The 23,467-nt window shown below is 42.0% G+C and overlaps 1 protein-coding gene across 2 annotated transcripts in view; it reads left to right on the forward strand.

Annotated features, from left to right (window-relative positions):
* The first annotated feature begins 6,991 nt into the window (after positions 1-6,991).
* Positions 6,992-23,467, forward strand: part of IFIH1 (interferon induced with helicase C domain 1) — a 32,095-nt gene continuing 15,619 nt past the window's right edge. The window contains exons 1-7 of one of the 2 annotated variants that reach the window (XM_060777922.2): positions 6,992-7,806; positions 12,651-12,804; positions 14,172-14,339; positions 17,015-17,086; positions 19,159-19,382; positions 19,955-20,165; positions 21,077-21,294. In XM_060777922.2, coding sequence (XP_060633905.2) covers positions 7,342-7,806; positions 12,651-12,804; positions 14,172-14,339; positions 17,015-17,086; positions 19,159-19,382; positions 19,955-20,165; positions 21,077-21,294 — 1,512 coding nt within the window. In that variant the 5' untranslated portion in view covers positions 6,992-7,341. The remainder of the gene's footprint in view (positions 7,807-12,650; positions 12,805-14,171; positions 14,340-17,014; positions 17,087-19,158; positions 19,383-19,954; positions 20,166-21,076; positions 21,295-23,467) is intronic. The other variant, XM_060777930.2, reaches the window with a different exon arrangement.

The raw sequence follows: 23,467 nt of genomic DNA on the forward strand, positions 1-23,467 counted from the left end.
ATCTGTTTATCCCAGGATATCTGGCAGTGGGGACTCATATATCCCACTTTAAAGTAGATAATGTAGGATTAGATCCTGGGATATAGGGCCTGTCTGGAAGGGCCCTTGGGGCTCTTCCACACAGCCATATAACCCAGAATATCAAGGCAGAAAATCCCACAATATCTGCTTTGAACTGGGATATCTGAGGCCTCTTCCACACAGCAGAATAAAATCCCACATTATCAGCAATACATGGCAGTGTGGACTCAGATAACCACGTTCTAAGTAGATATTGTGGGATTTTTCACCTCTTTGTTCTGGGTTATATAGCTGTGTGAAAGGACCCTGAGTCCACACTGCCATATATCCCAGTTCACAGCAGGTAATGTCGGATTTTATTCAGCTGTGTGAAAGGGGTCTGAGTTTTCGATCTGCTAAGTGGGCGGGGGGGCTGGGTTGAAGGTCAGGAGCTCACCCTGACCTGGCTTTGACCTGTCAACCTTTCAGTCGGCAAGTTTTACTGCAGCTGGTGATTAACCTGCTATGCTAAAGCTGGCCCTATGGGAAGTGTTTGTCAGCTGTACCAGAACTGGAAAGAGATGTTTTGAGCACAAACACACACAAAGGTGCCATCTTAGTAGTGATGGACCTACAGAATAAGGCATCTGGGGTCAAGGCAGGGACTGTTAACGCTGTTGCAGCAAAGCAGTTTACCAGCCAAGCATTATGGACATGCCTGGAGAAACACCCAGGTTGCAAGTGGAAATCCTGTACTTGTTGCTTGTCCTTCACTTCCTGAACCCACAGCCACTCTTCCCACCTGGGTGCCTCTCTCTCAACTCCCTTCTTCAGATTGTAAGGTGAAACAGCCCTTCAAGCTCCTTTCCATGGGGCACAGAGAACCATGAACAGTCTTTAGGGGGAATGGGAAACATTTAACCATCCCTTCAATTTCTGTCAAATTCCACCCCACAATGCCTCCCTGGTCTGTTGGCTGGGTTCAGGAAAAAAGAGGCACAAGGAAGTCTAGTGCTCTATTTTAGTTTGAACACTATAAATATTCTGATTCAGCTGTTGTGCTGAAGCCAGACGTGTCTATGTCTAAACTGGGTTCAGGAAAGAAGAGGCACAAGGAAGCACACCAAAGAATTTCAGAAGGAAATCATTCTGTGCTTTATAGCAAAGCCATTGATTGTGCAGACCATGAAAAGCTATGAATCGCACCTTTGTTTATGTTTCATTTCCTAAGAATTCCAAATTCTAAAAAAAACCTTGTAAAAAATTCATTAGCAATTGTGAAATGAAACTGCTTTGTAAATAAAGGGAAATGAAAGTGATAAGAATAAGAAAGCCTTGAAATCTGCTAAATAATGTAACATGTTTTTACAATAGTTGGGAGAGTATTTGTAGATTAATCAGGTTTTCATGTTGCAATAAAAAAATGTTTTTTCAACTTTGCCTGCATGCTTACTATTAAGACAATCACATTGAACATAATGGGCAATTGTAGTTTCCAATTTATGGCCTCCCTATTTTGAGGTGAAAAGTTCATGACTTGACCAAGTCTGCCCAGTGGGTTTTTATAGTGTAGTTCAATGGTTCTCATCCTTCCTAATGCTGCGACCCCTTAATACAATTCCACATGTTGTGGTGATCCCCAACCATAAAATATTTCAGTTGCTACTTCATAACTGTAATTTTGCAACTGTTATGAATTGTAATGTAAATCTATATAAATAAAAATGTAATGTTTGTTTGTGGGATTAACAGAACTCAAAAACCACTGGGGGAATTGACACCAAATTTGGACACAATACACCTATCAGGCCAATGAGTGTCCATCACCCCTAAAAAAACCCAGCAGAATGGACTTATAACCCCCCAAAATAAACTATATATATACATATACACATACACTCATATACAAATACACATGCAGACATACAGACACACAAGCACACATAAATATACACATAACATTTACACATGTACACATACATACAGCACACACAAATATACACATATACACATGCACACATACGTATTTACATATACATGTAGACATGCATACACATATATACACAAGTGCGGACATATACACAATATACATATACACATATAAACACAGAAATACACAAATATATACACACATATACACCCATCTATCTATATATATATCTATATATATGCAAACACACATGTATACACATATACACAAATATATACACATACATAAACATATATATATACACACTCACAAAACATATATACAGACTGGGCTACAGCAACGCGTGGCAGGGGACAGCTAGTATCTGATATGTAGGATGTATTTTCATTCACTGGACTAAATTTGGCACAAAATTGAAAATTGGTGGGATTGGGGGATTGATTTTATCATTTGGGAGTTTTAGTTGCTGGGATGTATAGTTAACCTACAATCAAAGAGCATTCTAAACAACCAAGGATAGAATTGAACCAAACTTGGCACACAGAACTCCCGTGACCATCAGAAAATACTGGAGGGATTTGGGAGGAATTGACAGTGATTTAGGGGAGATTTAGTTCACCTACCTCCGGAGAGCATTGTTAATCCAAACAACAACGGATCTGGACCAAATTTGGCACAAATACCTGATACGCTGAAATATGAATACTGGTGTGGTTGGGAGGGATTGATTTTGTCATTTGGGAGTTGTAGTTGCTGGGATTTATAGTTCACCTACAATCAAAGAGCTCTCTGAACCTAGGCCAGAATGGATCTGCACCAAACTTGGCACACTACCTACATGGCCAACATTGAATACTCGTGGGGATGTGGGGGAGGGGGGCATTTTGAATTCTTGGAGTTGTAGTTCATCAACACTCAGAGAGCACTCTGTACCCAACTGGTGATGGAACTAGTAAACCCGCCACACATACCCAACATGTCAAACTTTGAATAATGGAAGGGTTTCGAGGGGGCTGACCTCAGAGGTTGGGAGTTATAGTTCACCCGCATTGACAAAGCAATGTGCAACCAACTGATGGTTCTGGACCAAACTTGGCACAAATACCCAATATGACCAACTTTGGATCCTGGTGGGGTTCTTGGGGGCGGGGAGGGGGGTGATCCAACGTGATGGTAATTATAGTTCTCCCTGCATCCAGAGAACCCTGTGACCCCCACCGATGATGGATCTGAAACAAACTGGGCACACTGATCCAACATGGCCATCTGTGAATACAGTCAGGGTTTTGGGATGATTGACCTTGGCTTATGGGAGTTGTAGTTCTCCTGCATCAAAAGAGAACTGAGCCCAGCTAAGGACAGATCTGGACCAAACTTGGCACACAGATCCAACATGCCCAATTGGTGGAATTTGGGGAGGATTGACCCGCATAAAGATTGAACCACATCCTTCCGGATTTTCTAAAGGGAGCATTAATAAAAAAAAACAAGGTAAGGCGGACTTTTTTCTAATAAATAGCATTACAAATTACCTAAGCTGCTTCTGATGCTGCTGGGTCGCTCTCAGTTTCACATGGCGTGGGCACTTTCCTTCCTGCTTTGAAGGGACTCACTGGCAGGGGCCTCCCTCCAGCTCATGCGCTCTCCCTCACCCACGCACGTGCACCATGCTGCCATGCTCCAAGCATGCCTTCTCTCCCCTCCCCCACTTGGCGTCTCAGAAACAGCCCTCACCTTGGCTGAGAGGCTGGCCAATCACAGCAGGAGGAGGGCTTTTGGTGGGAGGATTCACTGTCTCTTTCCAAAAAGGAAGAGAAGAACAGGCTGAGAGATCTTCAGCCTTCTCTGCCAAAGGGATTCCTAAGATCATCAGAAATATGTATTTTTGGATAGTCTTTGATAACCCCTCTGAAACCCCCCTTGCAACCCCCTCAGGGGTCCCGACCAGGTTGAGAAATGCTGGTTTAGTTTATTAACAAAATATACACGGATGTAATTAGTAAAATATAGTTATACGATAGCTATTAAATTGTTATAATGTGGTAAACACTTGTATGATTTTTTTTTCTGCAACATTTCTTTACTTTTAGTTCCTAACTTCACAGTATTTAAGACTTGGGAAATCCCTGTACCCAGTGACTTGGTTCAGCGTCACACAATACAGCCACAGATTCAAAATAAATAAAAGTAGAACCCAGAAGTATGAGGAAGAAACAGAAAGCTAATGCTGGGCAACAGTAATATAGGTTAAGTTCCCCTTATCTAGAAATCTGAAATACTGCAAAAGCCAAAACTTGCTGCCAGCTGCCCACTTCTGCCTTTGGAGAAAGGGGGTTAGTCACATGTCCAATGCCCACTGCATTTTTCCTCAAGGACCACCAAGGGAGGAAGGAGAAAAGGAAAGGAGTCTTACTTCACAAGCCCCCTGTAAATAGCAGATGTTCCAGATGTATCAGTTTCCACCCAGTCAGTAGCAGAGTAGAGCAGGGCAAGCACCTTGGAAACAGAGGTAAGAGCAAGCTTGGAATAATCACACTAGCCACTGCTTGTATCCCATCCAGAGAAAATGAAAGACTTGGGGGATGTAGGATGGATTTCCCCCTTCATTCCTAACCACTTTGCTAAAAGGGTGGAAATGTGCTGACAATCGGAGGGGGAATCTGGGACTAGGAATATGGAAATGCAGGTATTTCAAAATCCCAAAAGATGCAATGAATTAAACTATATTGTGGAAAGATGGGAATATGCTATATGCACACATGCTATCCTTTGTCTGCTCCTGTGGATCCCTCCAAAATAGAATTACTAACCATTCCAAACCATGATCTGGAATCCTGGACTGGAGGGATGCCTCAAGTCACAGTTTGCTGATATGGACAAAATGGCATGTTGTGATTTGTAAAAGCAAGAGGTGTTCTCTTTGCCAAAGTTCCTGCATGGAGGGAAGGCGAAGGAGGACTGTATGAACAGGCAGTTTATTCCTGGTCCATTCAAAAATTTCTGGATGCCATTTCCATTTCCAACATCACTATCAGCCTTAATTATCATAGTTTATTAATAGACTAGAATAACTTCATTGTCATTGTACAACAACATTAAATGCCACCCCAATGCACATTATATATGTAGAGGAGTTGTGGGATTGGAAGATTATCAATACACAACAATATTGTTCAACACATGATCTCACTAATTCAAAGGATAAAGATTTGTCCTCAAGACACTGAAGCAACACTAGATACTGGTGCTATGAACTGTGAAGAAACTGGCTACAGTCAACCATCCATATCTGCTGGGCTTAGGACAAAGGACACCCGTGAAAGTGAAAATCTGCAAATAAAAACAAAAATGCTCTTTTTTTAACCTGACAGAATATCTCTACAGGAATCTTTATATCCTCCAGCATAGCTCTGTGGTCAACTTTACCTGGAAACTTGCCATAGAACTGCATTGTACAACAGAGATTCCTGGAGAAGTGGAATCTCTAGTCCTTCTTGGTGACTCAATGGTCAACCTCTGCTGGAAGTTTGCTTTTGTTAAATGTGCCGAGGCAGGCCCGTGAATAGCTGTAGTACAATGTATGATACAGAGAAAGATATGGAGGAGAAAAAAAGTATGTCAATTGTGCCCTACTTACAAAAATACCAGTTTAAAAAAGTGGTCCTCAACTTTTTTGGAGCTACACAGCTCTGAAACTGCTAAAAGCTATGGAGCCACTCCCAATAGATTTTCCCACATGTTTTTTTTTTCCCATGCCATAGGAATTGATGTTTCTATTATGGAACATTTTTTTCTTTTACTGTTAATTCTTGGAAAGACTAGAGTGTTACTTTAACATTAGTTGTAAGAGGAAAAATTCAAATTGACAGAGAGGAAATAATCATTGGAAAATGTATATCTTGTTCACAGATACCTCAACGCAGAGTCCATTGACCCCAAATTATACATTTCTAATTGACTACAAACAGCTCAAGACATATTTGTCAAAAGTAGAACAGAAGTATCACTCAAGCCAAACAAGTGAAGAGGAAGATTATCCCAAACCAGGCTAGTATTTTGGCACACAAAGCAAAATAATAATAATAATAATAATAATAATACAAGAAACTCCTCTTTGCAATAAAAATACAATAAGAAATAACAATGTGTTCTCCTTTTATGACACCAATCATAATACCTGTATTGTCGAAGGCTTTCGTGGCTGGAATCACTAGGTTGTTGTAGGTTTTTTCGGGCAATATGGCCATGTTCTAGAGGCATTCTCTCCTGACGTTTCACAATGTGAATATTGCCTCTTTTGTATTGTATCTTAAAAGAGAAGACCCGGGGGAATGAGCCGTTTTTGAGGGGAAGAATCAGGACTTAAAAGCCATGTGTCACATATGTAACACTTCCCATTGAGGGATCTCGACACGATGGTGTCGGAGTGTATATCAGAGAGCAGGTAAAACATCAGGAGAGAATGCCCAAAAAAACCTACAACAACCCATAATACCTGTGTTTATGGGTTCATTTTGGAAAAGCCAAAATATACAAACAAAGCATAACAGCAACATATTGGGAGGCAAACTGTAAGTTCAATAAAATAAAATTTCTCAGTATAGAAGTATGTACCCTAACTACGATGGGCCTTTCCCCCCTGACCTATACAAAGGGCACTTTAAACATGTAACCTAGATTCCCAAATGAGAACGCATTGTAAAAGTTCCAAAGTATAGAACAAAACTGAAATCTCATTAAAATAATTCACCTAAAATTCTGAGTATGTGCTTTTGGACTTGAATCAGAAAAGGCTGAGTACCATAAAGAATTTAGAATCAGAGGAAAACTTAGGCAATTGCAGACTTAACAATTTGAGATTCTGTGTTTCCAGATATAGCTGTGTCTATTGTACCCAGACCTTGGAAAAGTTACTCTTTGGCTACAAATCCAAGGACTCCCAACCAGCAAGGCCAAGCAGTGGGGAAGTTGTAGTCCAAAATTGTAACCCCCCCCCCCCCCAAACCCCTTTTGATTTCACCTTAAAAATATAGAAAACAATCCTTGTGTTTGGAAGAGCCTGCTGACCTGCCCAATGCTCCATTCAATGTTGTTGTGTGCCTTGAAGTTATTTCTATGTCTCCCCACCAGCGTTGACTTTGGGCGTGTGCGAAGTAAACAGCAAAGGTAAAGAAAACCCCAGGAGGCTGAAACACGAGGAAGAGCGCGTTGACGTTTCGAAACTCAGGAGCTCCGGGCAGGAATAGAAACTGAAACCGACTCCTTTATATGTGGCTGCTGGTCGAAGGGGGCGCAGTGCCAGGCGGGGAGAGGAAGGCGCAAGGCTGCCCAGCAAGGAGAGGGTGAGGGTTAGGCAGAGAGGAAGAGCCTTTGGGGGTGCGCAAGGCGCCCCAAGCGAAGCCTAGGCGAGGATGTCGGAGGAGAGCGCTGCTTCTTCTTCCTGCGACGCCTCCACGCTGTCCCTGATCTCCGTCTTCCGTCGGCGGATCAAGCTCAACATGCAGGTGGTGCGGGTGCTGGACTGGATGCCCTCGCTGAGCCCCGAGGAGAAGGACCGCATCCGGGCGGAGGAGCGGGCGGCGGGCAACGTGGCGGCGGCCGAGGTGCTGCTCCAGGTGCTGGAGAGGGCCGCCCCGCCCCGCCCGGGCCTGGCCCAGGAGTTCTACCGGGCGCTGGTGGAGGGCGGCTATGCGGCGGCAGACTACCTGGACCCCAGCCTCCGCGACCTGCCCTCGCCTTCCCTGGAGGCCGCCGGCGACGAGGGCGCCTTCCTCCTCCACCTCTTCCAGTTCGTCCTGGTGGAGCAGCTCAGGGCCACGCAGGTGGCCACCGCCTGCCTCGAAAAGGGCCTCTTCCACGACGAGGATCTGGAGCGGGTAGGCACCCTGTCCCCGGGTCCCCCCATCCCATCCCGCACCACCCCAGGCTCATGATTTCTTTATCCACTCAGGAGCGAACCACGGGTACAGTTGTCGGAAATAGTATGATAGCTGGGTCCTAAAGCTCTGAGCCTTACGCTCTTTCCCCTTCGGGTGATAGTATGATAGCTGGGTCCAGAAGCTCTGAGCCTTACGCTCTTTCCACTTCAGGAGATTGAATGATAGCTGGGTCCAGAAGCTCTGAGCCTTACGCGCTTTCCGCTTCAGGTGATCGTATGATACCTGGATCTGGAAGCTCTAAGCCTTACGCTCTTTCCGCTTGGGGTGATAGTATGATAGCTGGATCCGGAAGCTCTGAGCCTTACGCTCTTTCCACTTCAGGTAATAGTATGATAGCTGGGTCCAGAAACCCCAAGCATTACGCACATTCGCAACAGTGGTTGTGAATAAGGAAAGGGTAGAGTGGGACACTGAGGGCGGGAATGTACTTCAATTTGGTGGAAGGATAGAAAAGAGGTGAGGGTTAGGATAAAGTTTAGGGCAAGGTTTAGGGTTTGGGGTAGGGCTAGGATTAGGCTTTGGGGTTAAGGTAAACTTTAGGGATTGGGTTAGGATTAGGGTTAAGATTAGTATTAAGGGTTAGGGTTGAGGTAAGGTTTAGGGTAAGGCTTAGGGTTCGGATAAGTGTTAGGGCTTTAACATTAAAAAATTCTTACATTCCTTCTATAATATCTGTGTTCGATTCTGCTTTGCGCAAACAGCGCTCCCGAAGGAGTGAAGCGGAAACAGTGTAAGGCTCAGAGCTTCCGGACACAGCTTTCATACTATTACCCCACTTCGTTCCTTCGGGAGTGCTGTTTGCGCAACACAGAACAGAATGCAGATATTATAGAAGGAATGTAAGAATTCTTTGATGGTAAAACCCTAAACCTTATCCTAACCCTAAACTTAACCCCTAAACCTAATTCTAATCCTAACCCTTACCCTACCCCAAACCCTAAACCTTACCCTAAAGTTTATCCTAACCCTCCCCTCCTTTCTATCCTTCCACCAAATTGAAGTATATTCCTGCCCTCAGTGTGCCGCTCTCCCCTTCCCTTATTCACAAACACCATTATGGAATGTGCGTAACGCTTGGAGTTTCCAGACCCAGCTGTCATACTATCACCCAGTTGTCATGTATTTCAAAACACAAAGTTTAAAAACTTGGTGGTAATAGTATGATAGTTGAGTCCGGAAGCTCCAAGCATTATGGAGATGCCGCATCGCTCCTTCAGGAGCGCTGTTTGCGCAAGAGAGACTTAGCTAATGTAAGCCAGGCCGGAGACAGATAATAGAGAAGGAATGGAAGAGTTCTTGAATGGTGAAACCCTAAACCGTACCCTAACCCCTTACGCTAACCCGAACTGTAACCCAAACTCTAAACCTTGTCCTAACCCTTACCCTAAGCATCCACTCCTTTCTATCCTTCCTTCGCTCTCCCCGCTCTCACTCCGCCCCCTCTCTTCCCTTATTCACAGTCTCCTTTCCGGCACCTCCGTAATGCTCAGAGCTTCCAGACCCAGCTATAATACTATCACCAACTTGGCATTATAGTGTTCCCTCACTACTTCACAGTTCGCTTTTCACGGACTCATTGTTGTGCGGGTTTTTGCCTCCCAGTTTATGAATGGTTGCCCTTGCCCAGAGTGGTGTTCTAATCCCACCTTCTGGCAACGATGGAGTGTGGAAGGGGGTTTCACCCTCTCCCTCAGGAGAGAGGCAGCCAATCAAGAGAGATTGCAAAGCAAAGCAGAGATAGCTAGCAAAAGAAAGGTGCACGGTGGCTTTAAATCCCTCCTTGCTACTGCCTCACCCTCGGAACTCAATACAGTGTTCCCTCGCCGCTTTGCGATTTGCTAACCGTAAACTTGCTGTTTTGTGGCTTTTCAAAAAAATTAATTTAAAATACAAGTAGCGAGGAAACACTGTATATAATAAACTTGAATTACTCACAGACTTCTTCCTCCGGGGCCAGAGAGGGCTACCAAGGCAGCTTCCACCGGGGTTTCTTCCTCTGGAGTCAAAGAGGGCTGCCAAGGCAGCTCCGACTGGGGCCAGAGAGAGCCGCCAAGGCAGCTTCCGCCGGGGCCAAAGAAGGCCACCAAGGCAGCTTCCACTGGGGGCAGAGAGGGCCACCAAGGCAGCTTCCACCAGGACTTCTTTCCAGTCACTCTTCCTCAGGCGACCTGGTCAGAGCCCCATGCCAGTGGGGAAGCAGGGAGGAAGGGAGATGGGTGGCTTCAGCAAGGGGATGGGCAAAGGTGAAAGAGGAGAAGAAAAGAGAGGAGGGGGAGAGAGGAGTGGGCGGAGCTATACAGTACATATACTGTATAGCGTCCCTACATCGTGGTTTTTCACTTATCCTGGAACAGAACCCCCGTGATAGGTGAGGGAACACTGTATACATATATAGCATCCATACTTCACAGATTTTTCACTTTTCGCAAGTGGTCCTGGAATGTAACACCCGCGATAAGTGAGGGAACACTGTATATTAAATGTCCTTTGTCCAGTAATTGGCCACTTGGAGGGCCTCTGGTGTTGCTATAAGAAGGTCCTCCATTGTGCATGTGGCAGGGCTTAGGCAGCATTGATATAGGTGGCCTGTGGTTTGCTCTTCTCCACACTCACATGTTGTGGACTCCACTTTGTAGCCCCATTTCTTATGGTTGGCTCTGCATCTCATGGCGCCAGAGTGCAGCCTGTTCAGCGCCTTCCAAGTCATCCAGTCTTCTGTGCACCCTGGAGCGAGTGTCTCATCCAGTGTCAGCCACAGATTGAGGTTTTGAGTTTTAACCTGCCACTTTTGGACTCTCACAGGTGTTCCTGTGAGTATCTCTGTAGATCTTACAAAACTATTTCTTTATTTGAGGTGTTGGTGTGCTGGCTGATATCCAAATAGAGGATGGACCGGAGATGTCACTGCCCTGGCCCTTTCACTATTGGTTGCTACTTCCCGGTGGATGTTAGGTGGTGCAATACTGGCTAAACAGTGTGATTTCTCCAGTTATGTAGGGTGCAGACATCCTAGAATCATAGAATCAAAGAGTTGGAAGAGACCTCATGGGCCATCCAGTCCAACCCCCTGCCAAGAAGCAGGAATATTGCATTCAAATCACCCCTGACAGATAGCCATGCAGCCTCTGTTTAAAAGCTTCCAAAGAAGGAGCCTCCACCACACTCCGGGGCAGAGAGTTCCACTGAACGGATCTCACAGTCAGGAAGTTCTTCCTCATGTTCAGATGGAATCTCCTCTCTTGTAGTTTGAAGCCATTGTTCCGCGTCCTAGTCTCCAGGGAAGCAGAAAACAAGCTTGCTCCCTCCTCCATGTGGCTTCCTCTCACATATTTATACATGGCTATCATATCCCCTCTCAGCCTTCTCTTCTTCATGCTAAACATGCCCAGCTCCTTAAGCCGCTCCTCATAGGGCTTGTTCTCCAGACCTTTTATCATTTTAGTCGCTCTCCTCTGGACACATTCCAGCTTGTCAATATCTCTCCTGTGATAATGTGGCATGTCTCACTCCAGGCCCACACTTCCCATTGAAATACTAATAAGTTTATATTTGTTAACATTGTTCTTCATTTTAATTATTGTATTTTAAGTGTTTTTTGCACTACAAATAAGATATGTGCAGTGTGCATAGGAATTCATTCATTCTTCTTTTTTTCAAATTATAATCTGGCCGTCCAACAGTTTGAGGGACTCTGACCTGGCCCTCTGTTTAAAAAGTTTGAGGACCCCTGATTTAGATGAAGGGTTAGAAGGCACAATCATCAAGTTTGCAGACGATACCAAATTGGGAAGGATAGCCAATACTCCAGAAGACAGGAGCAGAACTCAAAACGATCTTAACAGACTAGAGAGATGGGCCCAAACTAACAAAATGAAGTTCAACAGGGACAAATGCAAGATACTCCACTTACGCAGAAAAATGAAATGCAAAGATACAGAATGGGGGATGCCTGGCTCGACGGCAGTACGTGTGAAAAAGATCTTGGTGTCCTCGTGGACAACAAGTTAAATATGAGCCAACAATGTCATGTGGCAGCTAAAAAAGCCAATGGCATTTTGGCCTGCATCAATAGGAGTCTAGTCCTTTGATGCAGGGAAGTCATTCTACCCCTCTATTCTGCCTTGGTCAGGCCACCTGGAATACTGTGTCCAGTTCTGGGCACCACAATTGAAGAGACTAAAGTGATCCAGGGTCTAGAGAATAAGTCCTATGAGGAGTGGCTTAAAAAGTTGGGCATGTTTAGCCTGAAGAAGATAAGGCTGAGAGGAGACATGAAGGCCATGTGAGGGGAAATCATAGGGAGGAGGGAGCAGGCTTATTTTCTGCTGCCCTGGAGACTAGGACGCAGAACAATGGCCTCAAACTACAGGAAAGGAGATTTCACCTGAACATTAGAAAAAACTTCCTGACTGTGAGAGCTGTTCAGCCATGGAACTCTCTGCCCCGGAGTGTGGTGGAGGCTCCTTCTTTGGATGCTTTTAAACAGAGGCTGGATGGCCATCTGTCGGGTATTTTGAAGATAATTTTCCTCCTTCTTGGCATGGGGTTGGACTGGATGGCCCACGAGGTCTCTTCCAACTCTATGATTCTATAGCAGTAATTCATGGGGAGCTGGGTTGCAGAGATGAAAACCACTTCCATTTTTAATCTAGAAGCCAGAAAACATTTTAAATACGTTACTTTATTCTTGGAAAATAACCTGTTTTATCTGTGCTGAGAAACTTCTTGCAGAAATGTCATTCTCTTCTCATTCCCCCTTTCTCCCTTGTTTCTTTAACCAGGTTAAAGCTGAAGATGCCAGGGGGAATTGCTGGGCAGTGAGAGAATTACTGTGCAGGATAGTGCAGAAGAAGGATTGGTTCTCGCCATTTGTGGAAGTCCTGCGCAGAACTGGTCATGAAAAAGCTGCAGAGGCCCTATGTGGGCAGGAAAATGGTAAATCTCTAACATTTGGTTTGAGAGATGAAAGGATTCTAAACAGTTCTGGCCCAGATTATCTGTCCGAATGTATCTCCTTCTATGAACCACTGTGGAGTTTAAGATCATCTGTTGAGGCCTTGCTCTCAGTCTTGCCTCACTCACAGGTGCGATTGACGGAGACGAGAGACAGGTCCTTCTCAGCGGTGGCCCCTCGACTGTGAAACTCCCTCCCCAGTGATGTTAGATCAGCCCCCTCCCTTCTGTCCTTCCGCAAGAGAGTGAAAACGTGGCTTTGTGACCAAGTATTTAGAGAACTCGTGCAATAGATAGTCTTGGAACAATGAGCAATGACCATTGGAACAGCCCAGATTACACTCGTAGATTACATGTTTAACACTGAATATATTGTTTTTAAATGTTTACATTGTTTTTAATTTACATTTCAATTCTATTTTAATATTTATTTAAGTGTACATTGTGTTTTAGGGCATCAAATTGTTGCCTGTGTGTAAAGCTGCCTTGAGTCTCCTCTGGGGTGAGAAAAGCGGGGTAGAAATGTTGTAAATAAATAAATTAAATAAATCAGACAATAGCATGGGAGAATTGCATTCTTCTACATACATCTGCTTGCGGCTACCCATCTGAGTTGCTTGTGTTTTGTCTTTGATTTAGTTATGTTTTCCTCCATTTCCCCTGTGGATTGCATATTTATTGAAATATATCTTTAACAAAGCTTAGGAAATATAACCCAAAGTGCATTTGCATTGAAGAATTAATGTAGTTTTACATCACTTTAACTATTTTATGTAATCATGGGGTTTAAAGTTTGGTGAGACACCAGCATTTTTGGCAGAGAAGACTGAAAACTTCTTTAAACTATAAATTTTATGATTCCATAGCATTGAGCCATGGCAGTTAAAGTAATGTCAAAATGCATCTCTTCTAAAAGTGTAGATGCTGCTTCAGTAATGTTATTAAAGGCATACCCAAAACTGGCAATCCAGCCTTCTAAAGAGGGAAATTTCTATGTCCTGACAGTGCCACCAGAGTTTGTAAAAGTTACATTTTTAACTACCCGGAATTCCGCATGGTGTGTGAGGTCCTATATAAAAAAACTATGACACATTTCTAAAAAACCTTTACAAGTCTAAATAAAAATGCAGATCTGCTCACATTTTTCAAACATTACATCTAAAGTTGTGCTTATGTCCATGTTACAAAATTAAGTAAAAAATCCATTTGTTTCTCTAACTCAGGGTTTATCAATATGCATTACCAAACTGTATTGCTACATTTATTTGCATATATGTATAGGTCCATCTCTGGCTTTTTTTTAAAAAAAAGGCTTACATATTGAGTCCTTTAATTTTATTTTCACACAGGTAGCATAAATGGAATTTCTGCACCTGTGGATGAGGCGACAGCAGCTGACAAGCCTCTGGCTCTTGATGTTGTGAGGGATCTGAACCAGAATCCAGAACTTGATCCCAGGGCTGCCGGTGAGGAAAATGCCTTAGAAGACTCATTTGGGGCAACCTTTGCAGTGTCAGGTGAGATGGCAGCAGGAATGCTGTTCACTAGTAGTGGGAATTGTCTGGCCCATGGATTCTATGCAAGCTGGAGGGAGAGTCCAGGTCCCTTCTATGCTGCCATATAAAATCCAGATTATCTGCTTGGATAATCTGGATTATATGGCAGTGTAGAAATAATAATAATAATAATAATAACAACAATTAAAATACACAAGTAAAACACTGACCAATTAAAAACATCAAATAAAAAATACAACACAATTATACACAGCATAAGAGCAATATGGCTGAAAGGAAAAAAAAACATAGCTGGGGTACAAATTCAGTGAGTGCGATACATTTTACAGGGGCGCAAGAAAAGTGCAACAGACCGGTAGATTGGGTGGGAAATGCTGTCATAAAACACATTGAGGTAGACTACATATTCTGATTAAAACCAGTGTTTGTTTTTTTGCACATTCTCCCATAGCAAAGTTTTGAGATGTTTTGAGGGAGAGCTAACTTTCTGCCAGTAGAGGGAGCGTTTGTTAATGAAACAAGCACAATCTTGTAAATAGAGCTGGAAAGTACAATTGCTTTGTGTTGTGTGTCTTAAACAGTAAAATACATTTTCCCCATACATGCAAAGTTAAACCTTGTGGAAGAAAACACTAGAGTAATAACTTCAGCTGCCCACTCAGGTTTCCCCAAAATGGTGCGTTAGTGATAGCTTTGTTTTCAGATGGTTCAGTATGCGCAAACTATATACAAATATATATTATTACTATCTATATTTATACCTGTCTTTCTCCCTGTGGGGACTCAAGATAGGTAACAATCCACACTAGACAAGTTAGAGCAATACAAACGTTTAAAAACAATGAAATACTAACAGTGTGATAAAAACAGAATTAAAATACAGTAAATACACTAAAATGGCCTTTCAAATTTATATCCCCCCCCCCCCAATCCCGCAGGTACAGGAAATCCTGGTTTATGTACAAGATAGGTTCTGTAGGTTTGTTCTTAAGTTGAATTTGTATGTAAGTCAGAACAGGTACATTTTGTAAGTGTAAGTCCACACACCTCACACTCGATTTTTTAATTTTTTTTTTTAGTTTTGGATAGCATCAGGAAGGGTTTACACCCCTGCAGTGTTTGTTTTGCTGCCTGTGCCCCTGTTCAGAATTTTTCACCTCACTTTCTGTCCCTGTGACGAGATTTGAAAATTTTGGGTTGTCATGGAGACACAAAAAAGCTTTAGTGGAGACACATTTTCTCTATGATAACTCTTTCAGGAGTGAATTTCCTATCCTAGGAATAGATTTCCTCTCCTGTTGTCTCACCCCTATTTGTAACTAGGAGTCGTATGTAGGTCAAATATTTGTAACTTAGAGACTGCCTATGTTCCAAAAATCTGGGGGGGGGGGATTAAAATCTAAAGCATTTGTGGCCCCAATCATTTCAAATGAGGGACACTTCTTAGTTCCTTTTGATGACAACATGTCAATTTCAGCCAGCATTTAAGTCAGTGGTTCCCAATCTGTGCAAGAACGAAAATCCAGTCAGTGAACCACCCTCCTCTTTATTTATTTATTTTATTTTATTTCCGCTCCTTTCCACAGAGCTGACCAGCCCCATCCCTTTTGGAGAGTGGGCCCTGGTCAAAAAAAGGCTGGGAACCACTGATTTAAGTAAATTGGGTGCAATACAGATTCTAGTAGTTTTGAGCAATTTCTGGCAATGAAAGGCAATTGAAGGAAACAGAGATTTATTCTTATGGAAGAACTATGTTTAGAATACAAACAATAAAACCAAGGTGAGCAACTAGCTATCCACGTAGCCAAGCCAAACCAAGCTCATATTTAGGCTCAATTATTCTCTGTTGAGTGAGCCTTCATCTATTTAGTAAGTAGCTGCTCAGACTTAGCTTGCTGATGAAGAGCATAGATTGAAGGGCAACGCAATCCCAACTGAAAACTCTGCCATCTAATCTTGGAAATTCACCAACAGAGAAATCTACTAGCAAAAAATAAAATAAAATAAAATAAAAAAATCTGCTAGCAGAAGTACTAAAAATGTGAGCATTTAAAAATTCTCAGATTTGCTTTGGTTATTAAGTAGAAATAGAGTACATTTGGATTTCAACAATCACAATTCTGTATGATTTAATGGAGGCCCCCGGTGGCGCAATGGGTTAAACCCTTGTGCCGGCAGGACTGAAGATCGACAGTCACCAGTTCGAATCCGGGGAGAGTGTGGATGTGCTCCCTGTGTCAGCTCCGGCTCCCCATGTGGGGACATGAGATAAGCCTCTCACAAGGATGGTAAAACATCCAGGCATCTCCTGGGCAACGTCCTTGCAGACTGCCAATTCTCTCATACCAGAAGCGACTTGCAGTTTCTAAGTTGCTCCTGACACAGAAAAAAAGTATGATTTAATAAATAGGTTGGGGCTTCTGGGAGTTGAAATTCAAACTATCTGGAAAGCCAAACATTATTCACTCCTAAATATGAGGTGGCAGTTTCTTATAGTGATTACAAAAACAGGAATCTTCTCTGAACTTGCTTTGCTCCAAATAAGATTAATGGCAAAGCAGGCTGAGGTGGTTTGGTGGTGTCCTGTATATCATCAAATTATGCATTACCCTAAGATGGAAATAACCAATTGTCTTGATATGTTTAGACTTTTGTTTGTATATTTTGTTTGCTAGAGTCTAAAGCCAGCTTTCTGGATGAAAATGTCAATGATACGAGTGAAGGCTTCGTGATCAGTGATGATTCAGGTTTGACTTTCTTCATTGTACTCTAGTAAGCATGAAATGAGATCCAGAAGCATATCTACTGTTGTGACAGTACCTTCATATGTACACCCACAGTCTTGTTCAGGCATTTAGAAAGCATTGGCACTCCACATTCAAGGAGGGGAGTGTGCAACCGTGTTCTGCATTATTACTTTGTCCGCACACAAAGTGATGTCAGTGACTGAGAACCTGTTGATCTATAGAGGCATGCCACATAAGGCAGAACTATGATATTTACTGATACTTACTTCAGGCAGAACTATGATATTTACTGACATCTCCTTCAAGTTTTGTCGTTGGCTTCTTCTGAGGCAGGGAGAGTGTGATTTGCCCAACATTTCCCATTGGGTTTTCATGGTGTAATGGGGATTTGGTCTTTCATCATCCTAGACCCCTTCCACACAGCTGTACAAAATCCACATTGTACTGGATTATATAGCAGTGTGGACTCAGATACCCAGTTCAAAGCAGATATTGTGGATTATCTGTCTTGATATTCTGGGTTATATGGCTGTGTGGAAGGACCCCCTAACCTATCAGTTAAAAGCACTGTATTATACTGTCTCTTTGTGTGTGTTTCCTTTTGGAAAAATTGCTACTGAGAGACATGTTAGTTGTTTGAGCTATCTCAGTATTATACATCTCTTGGTTTGCCCTTCTCAAGTTACCAGTTTCAGGTGACCTTAAAACATTTTTGGGTAGCCAAGATCATAGTACAATACCATTACTAGGAATGCATAGTTTACTTGCTTACTCTTAAGCATCCCTTACCATACTGCGCTATTAGCCCAAAGGCATCTAGAAGACTATAAATTGCTTACTCTTGATATGAAGCAAGGAATAAATGGGAGTTAATCTGGGACTAGGGATCCTTCCACCCAGCCATATAACACAGAATATCAAGGCAGATAATCCACAATATTTTCTTTGAACTGGATTGTATTGAGTCCACACTATCATATAATCCAATTTAATGTGGATTTTATATAGCTGTGTGGAAGGAACCCTCGATAGCTTGGAAGGAAAACACACAAAACCGAAGGTCTTAAAAGAGATACTCTTGTTCCATAAGCAATTTTGGTATGGAAGAAAAGAAAGAGGAAGAATTGCCCTTTGGATCAGAAGCCCAAGTGCTAAAGGAAGCTTGTTTTAATCTACAGATTTATTTGTTCTGCAGAAAATAAGTGCTTTTAGGCTTGCTTTAAATTGACTCAATTGGTGAAAGTGATTTAAGTTGCTTCTATTTGGCATAATGTTTGAACAGTATGTGTGTCTAGCTTCCTATTTTTTCTCCTCTCCATGTGGTGTCTTATATTGTTTATGAAGCACTATTTTTTTTCCTCTGAGAAATTTAAATCTGTTGTACTAATGGTGAAGTAATTTTTCTATGCAGCCAGGATTTGATCAAAACTCTTGTCTCTATGCACAAAATCTCTTCTTTTCCTGTACACATGTATAGATGTTTCATAATGCAATACCAAAGGTTTAGATCCTGGGGATGAGTCAATGGAAGTTGTGATTCATGAAGTCAGTTACAATCCAACAGCCAAAGTTGTGCTCCTTCATCCTCTCTCAGCTACACACAACCATTAACTCTCTTCCCAACTCCCACTTCTGGCCTTACCATTACATAGAGTGAGGTGTTCCCTTGTGGTAGTTGATTTGTGTGTATCCAAGTTTTCCAAGGATGTGGTGAGATGTGTCTACCATGTAGCCTGCTCTCCTTGCCTCGGGAATGGTAAAGGACGATGTACTAGCCACATTCCAGTGATCCTTTCTATATAGAATGAGAAAAAGGACGCCATTTTCTCTTTCACTTTAGGCAGCCCAAAACCTTGGACAATGTATGACATTTATGTGCGCATGCATATATGCACACACTCTTTGCAAATTTAAGACATTTTATTATGGCTCTGGTAGATTGCAAGTTGTGTAGATCTGAACTACTTTGCAGTTTGGGGGGGGGGGGGAATGAGACATAGGGACTGAGAGTAATCATGGTCTCTTTTTTCTCATTTTCATAGTTTATTTGTCTTGATGTCTCTTAATCACAGATGATGTTGTGGATGGAAAACAGAGAGATTCACCTGAACCGGAGCTGTGTCTCAGAGACTACCAAATGGAGGTAGCTCAACCAGCCTTGGAAGGGAAGAACACTCTGCTATGCCTCCCTACAGGCAGTGGCAAGACCCGAGTGGCTGTTTACATTGCCAAACACAATCTGGACAAGAACAAAGATGCAGGGAAACAGGGGAAAGTTATAGTCCTTGTCAACAAGGTATGATGTCCAGTGGTGCCACCAGGGTGGGATTTTGGGACATAAGTCCCAACAGAATGAGCAGGAGACCTGGATTATCATATTTTGATATGAATTTAACAATGCAAGGGAAGTCAAACCATGATTATGTATTTCAGTGTTATAGGGGGTTTTGAGTCAGGTGTAAGGTGAGTGGAACTAGTGATCCCTTGCATTCTTTTCAGCCATGTACTGGAATGACTCACATATACAAATGCCACCTGATTAAAATCTTTCTTAAATAGTTGGAAGCTTGAGAAATATGTGTCTCCTGCTCAATCTGGAAAGTAGCATTGCCATTTAGAAACACATTCCCATCCTTCATAACACATGCTCAATATCTAAAATGGCAATAAGTATTCATATACTCCCAGAAAGGCCAGATCGTAGGACTGTTGAACCATCAGGTTTATGTATGGTACTATACAGTGCCACAAAGGCATTAGTTATGAAGCTTATGCTGGATACTATTACATGGATTTGCACCAAATTTTACTTAAGCTTGTTATCATAATGTGTTTAATTCTCTTCCTTGATTTTGTTTGGAAATGCAGGTGCCATTGGTGGAGCAACACTTCCGAAAAGAGTTTTACCCTCATTTGAAGCACTCTTATAAAGTAATTAGACTGAGTGGCATGACTCAGCTGAAAATCTCATTCCCACAAGTTGTCAAAGATAATCATGTCATCATCTGCACAGCTCAGATTCTTGAGAATGCATTGGAAAATGCAGAGCAATATGAAGAAGAAGGAGTCCGGTTATCAGGCACGTATCACTAATGATAAGAAATACTATTTAGGGGTAGCTAAATTGGCCATGCAGCACCCAAAATCAACCAAACAATGATGTTTACTTGGCCAGTTTAAAGCAAAAAATACACCATACAAGCTTTCAAAGCTGCATTGGCTTCATTCTCTGGTAAACATTCTCTTTTTAAAAAGTGTCAGTTTGTGGCTCTGAGATCCCAAACCATGTGTTACATTGTCACTGTTTCTTGAAGAGCATATTGAAAATTTTGAATCAATTTTGAAAAAAACCCAGCCATAAGATGTCAATCAATAACATCCTTCAGGCTATATACAGGGAACCACACTAGTTTCTAACAGTGTGTCCTGAGGATGCTAATGATCACAAACAGATTGGTGTAGGGGAGAAGTTTTTGGTTGGATATTGTTGTGAGGCTCCAGAAGAGTGAAAGTATTGTAATTTTGCCCTTAGAGACTTGAAGTGTGTTCTGAACACTGGCAGTGTGTAGTTGTGGGTATTACACATATTCACTTAGGATTGTAATTTTTATGGAACTTACTAGTCCTGCAAACAGAGAACATTGGCATCTTCTGTGTTTTGACTCTTAAGCTACATGTGGCTCTCCACTGTAATTTTCATCCCAGCCAACACAGTCCCATGGAGTTATGGGAGTCATATTCTGAAAGAATTGTAGAGACAAAATTGGGGAAAGAAACTTCTGATATGTGCCCATATCAAAACTGCAACCAAAGTGAGCATCTTTAAAAGGCATTGCCAAGGATACTACAGTCCTTTTCTGCACTGTGTCAAGTTAGGTTGTAGATTATGAGATAACTGTGTTTGAATTCATCTACAAAAATGAAGGGTATTTTTCTGCAGTGATATTGTGTACAGGATGACTGATCCAACATCTGATAATATTTTTGCAGCATTCTCCCTGATCATTATTGATGAATGCCATCATACTCAGAAGGAAGGTGTTTATAACAATATCATGCGCCGGTATTTGAAACAAAAGTTTGATAATGAGAAACTGAAGAAAATGGAGAAACCCCTAGTTCCTCAACCTCAAATTCTGGGCCTGACAGCTTCACCTGGTGTAGGAGGGGCAAAAAATCATTCCAAGGCTGAGGAACATATTCTGAAAGTAAGTTGATTTTGAACGTAAATAGTTGCGGGTATTCTATAGGAGGAAACGCTGCTTTTTAAATTAAAGACACGAATGAAATGAAGGAAAAGAGCACCAGCCCATAAGATTCTGGAGTTTCTCAAACCTTTCAGCAGTGAGGCTAGAGTAGTGGTTCCCAACCTGTGGTCCATGGACAACTAGTGGTCCTCAAGAACTAAAATATGGTTTGTGGCCTCACCGTTACTACACCATTGCAACGGGAGCAACTGGTCTCGCAAAACCCTCTTGTAGTGCCAAAACTTAAATATGTTTTTTTATAGGCAAGCAGATGGTGACTATTGGATGGCATATGTTCTGTATCAAAAACTAGAGCTGATGTGGTCTATCCAATGCGGTTTTCTGAATCATCACTCCAAATAACCAAACCAAATCTAAAGTTGACCAAAAACTGATTTGTAACTAATGTTCGAGAGTGGTCCTTGGTCAAAGTGGTCTCGTCAAAAAAAGGTTGGGAACCTCTGGAGGACGGGAAAGGGAGCAACTATGTTGTAGGGTGTACAAATGGCCATCCACGTTTGCTGGTTTGACTTTTGTGGAATTGATTTTTCACGGATTTGATTAAAAAATTATCATTAGGAATCTCTAGGTCCATGGTCAACTTCTGCTGACCAGAATCATGCTGGAAGACGTGAAGATTCCCAAAATGAATACCACTTGATGTCCTCTTGTGTGATTCTATAGTTAACTTCCAATAGAAAAAGACCCTAGAGATTCCTGGAAAAGTAAAACAAATTGCAATTTCTTCATTTGTATTTTTCACATTTGCAGGGATTCTGTGTCCCTAACCCTAGTGAATATGGAGATCTGACTGTATGTTGCATATAATAGTATACTTCTTTTTTTTTTTAAATGTTTTTATTATTTTTCCTTTAACTATCCCTCATGGAGTCCCAGGGAATGGTCTGAAGGGACATGGTTTGGGTTACAGCCTAGATGGTAAAGAATATGTACATTTAGGTCTGGTTGCTACACAATTGGATAGACATTTCTCAGAAAACTCCCAAATGTGCAGCCTTCAGCTCTATGGAGGAAGGCTGGGGTGGAACGATACTGGTGAAATGTGTACATTGGTTTTCCTGTGTTCAGATGTTGTCAATTTCCCTAGCCCAACACTATACAGTTTTCCACCATTAACAAGAACAGGAAAACATTGAAATAGCTCACATAAAAGCCCACGTCTCCTCAATTTTTCTCCATACTACTTGGAAATGTTTCCTTCCCCAGACATTTTTCCCTTTTCTTTGCTATCAGTACGGACAGGACAGGAGCAGAAGCACAGAGGAAAAGAGGAGGAGGCATGACCCTGCCACCCTTAATGTAACACAGGATTTCTGAGAAGTAAAATGTTCCAGGCTATTTGGGGCCCATGAGAGACTGAGACCCCTTCTACACTGCCATATAATCCAGATTATCAAATCAGATAAGCCACATTTTCTGCTTTGAACTGTATTATCTGAATTTGCACTGCCATATAATACAGTTCAAAGCAGATAATCTGGATTTTATATTGCACTATAGAAAGGCCCTGAGTTTTCCAAAGGGACACCGAAGTTCATTCTCTGGAAAATTAGACTTCTTTCTTTCTTTTTGAATATTTTTAATTGAGTATTTCCATTTTTTTCCACACAAGGGTGGGAGGTGGAAAAGGAAAAAGAAAGAAGGTGAGAGAAGTGGAACTATTTTAGTAAATTAAGTATTTACAAAGATCTAGTATGTCTCTGAGAGAAAGGGAGGAGGCTGGAGGATGAGGGAAGGGACATAGTACACATTTATAATTGAAACATCTATTTGTTTATATCAATTACAATTATACCCATAATCTAAATTGTTAAAAATTCAATATATCCTCTAGAACAAAACGATAATTTTTTGTCTTCTAACTTTATTTTCTTGTATTAGCCTGTGTTCTAGCTGCCCTCTCACCCAGCTCTTCACCATTAAAAGTTCAGCTTCATTATTTTATATCAACTTTTTTGTTTTAAATCTTTTGTCTACTTTATGTCATTACCTATAGATCAAGCAATTCAATTTAAACTGTTAGCAAATTAGTATTGTGTAAACAAACATTTGCTATGTTTCACTATCATCCTTTCTTCTGGAGCCTCCGGTAGCGCAATGGGTTAAACCCTTG

The sequence above is a fragment of the Anolis sagrei genome, chromosome 1 (genome assembly GCF_037176765.1).
Source record: "Anolis sagrei isolate rAnoSag1 chromosome 1, rAnoSag1.mat, whole genome shotgun sequence".
Lineage (NCBI taxonomy): Eukaryota > Metazoa > Chordata > Lepidosauria > Squamata > Dactyloidae > Anolis > Anolis sagrei.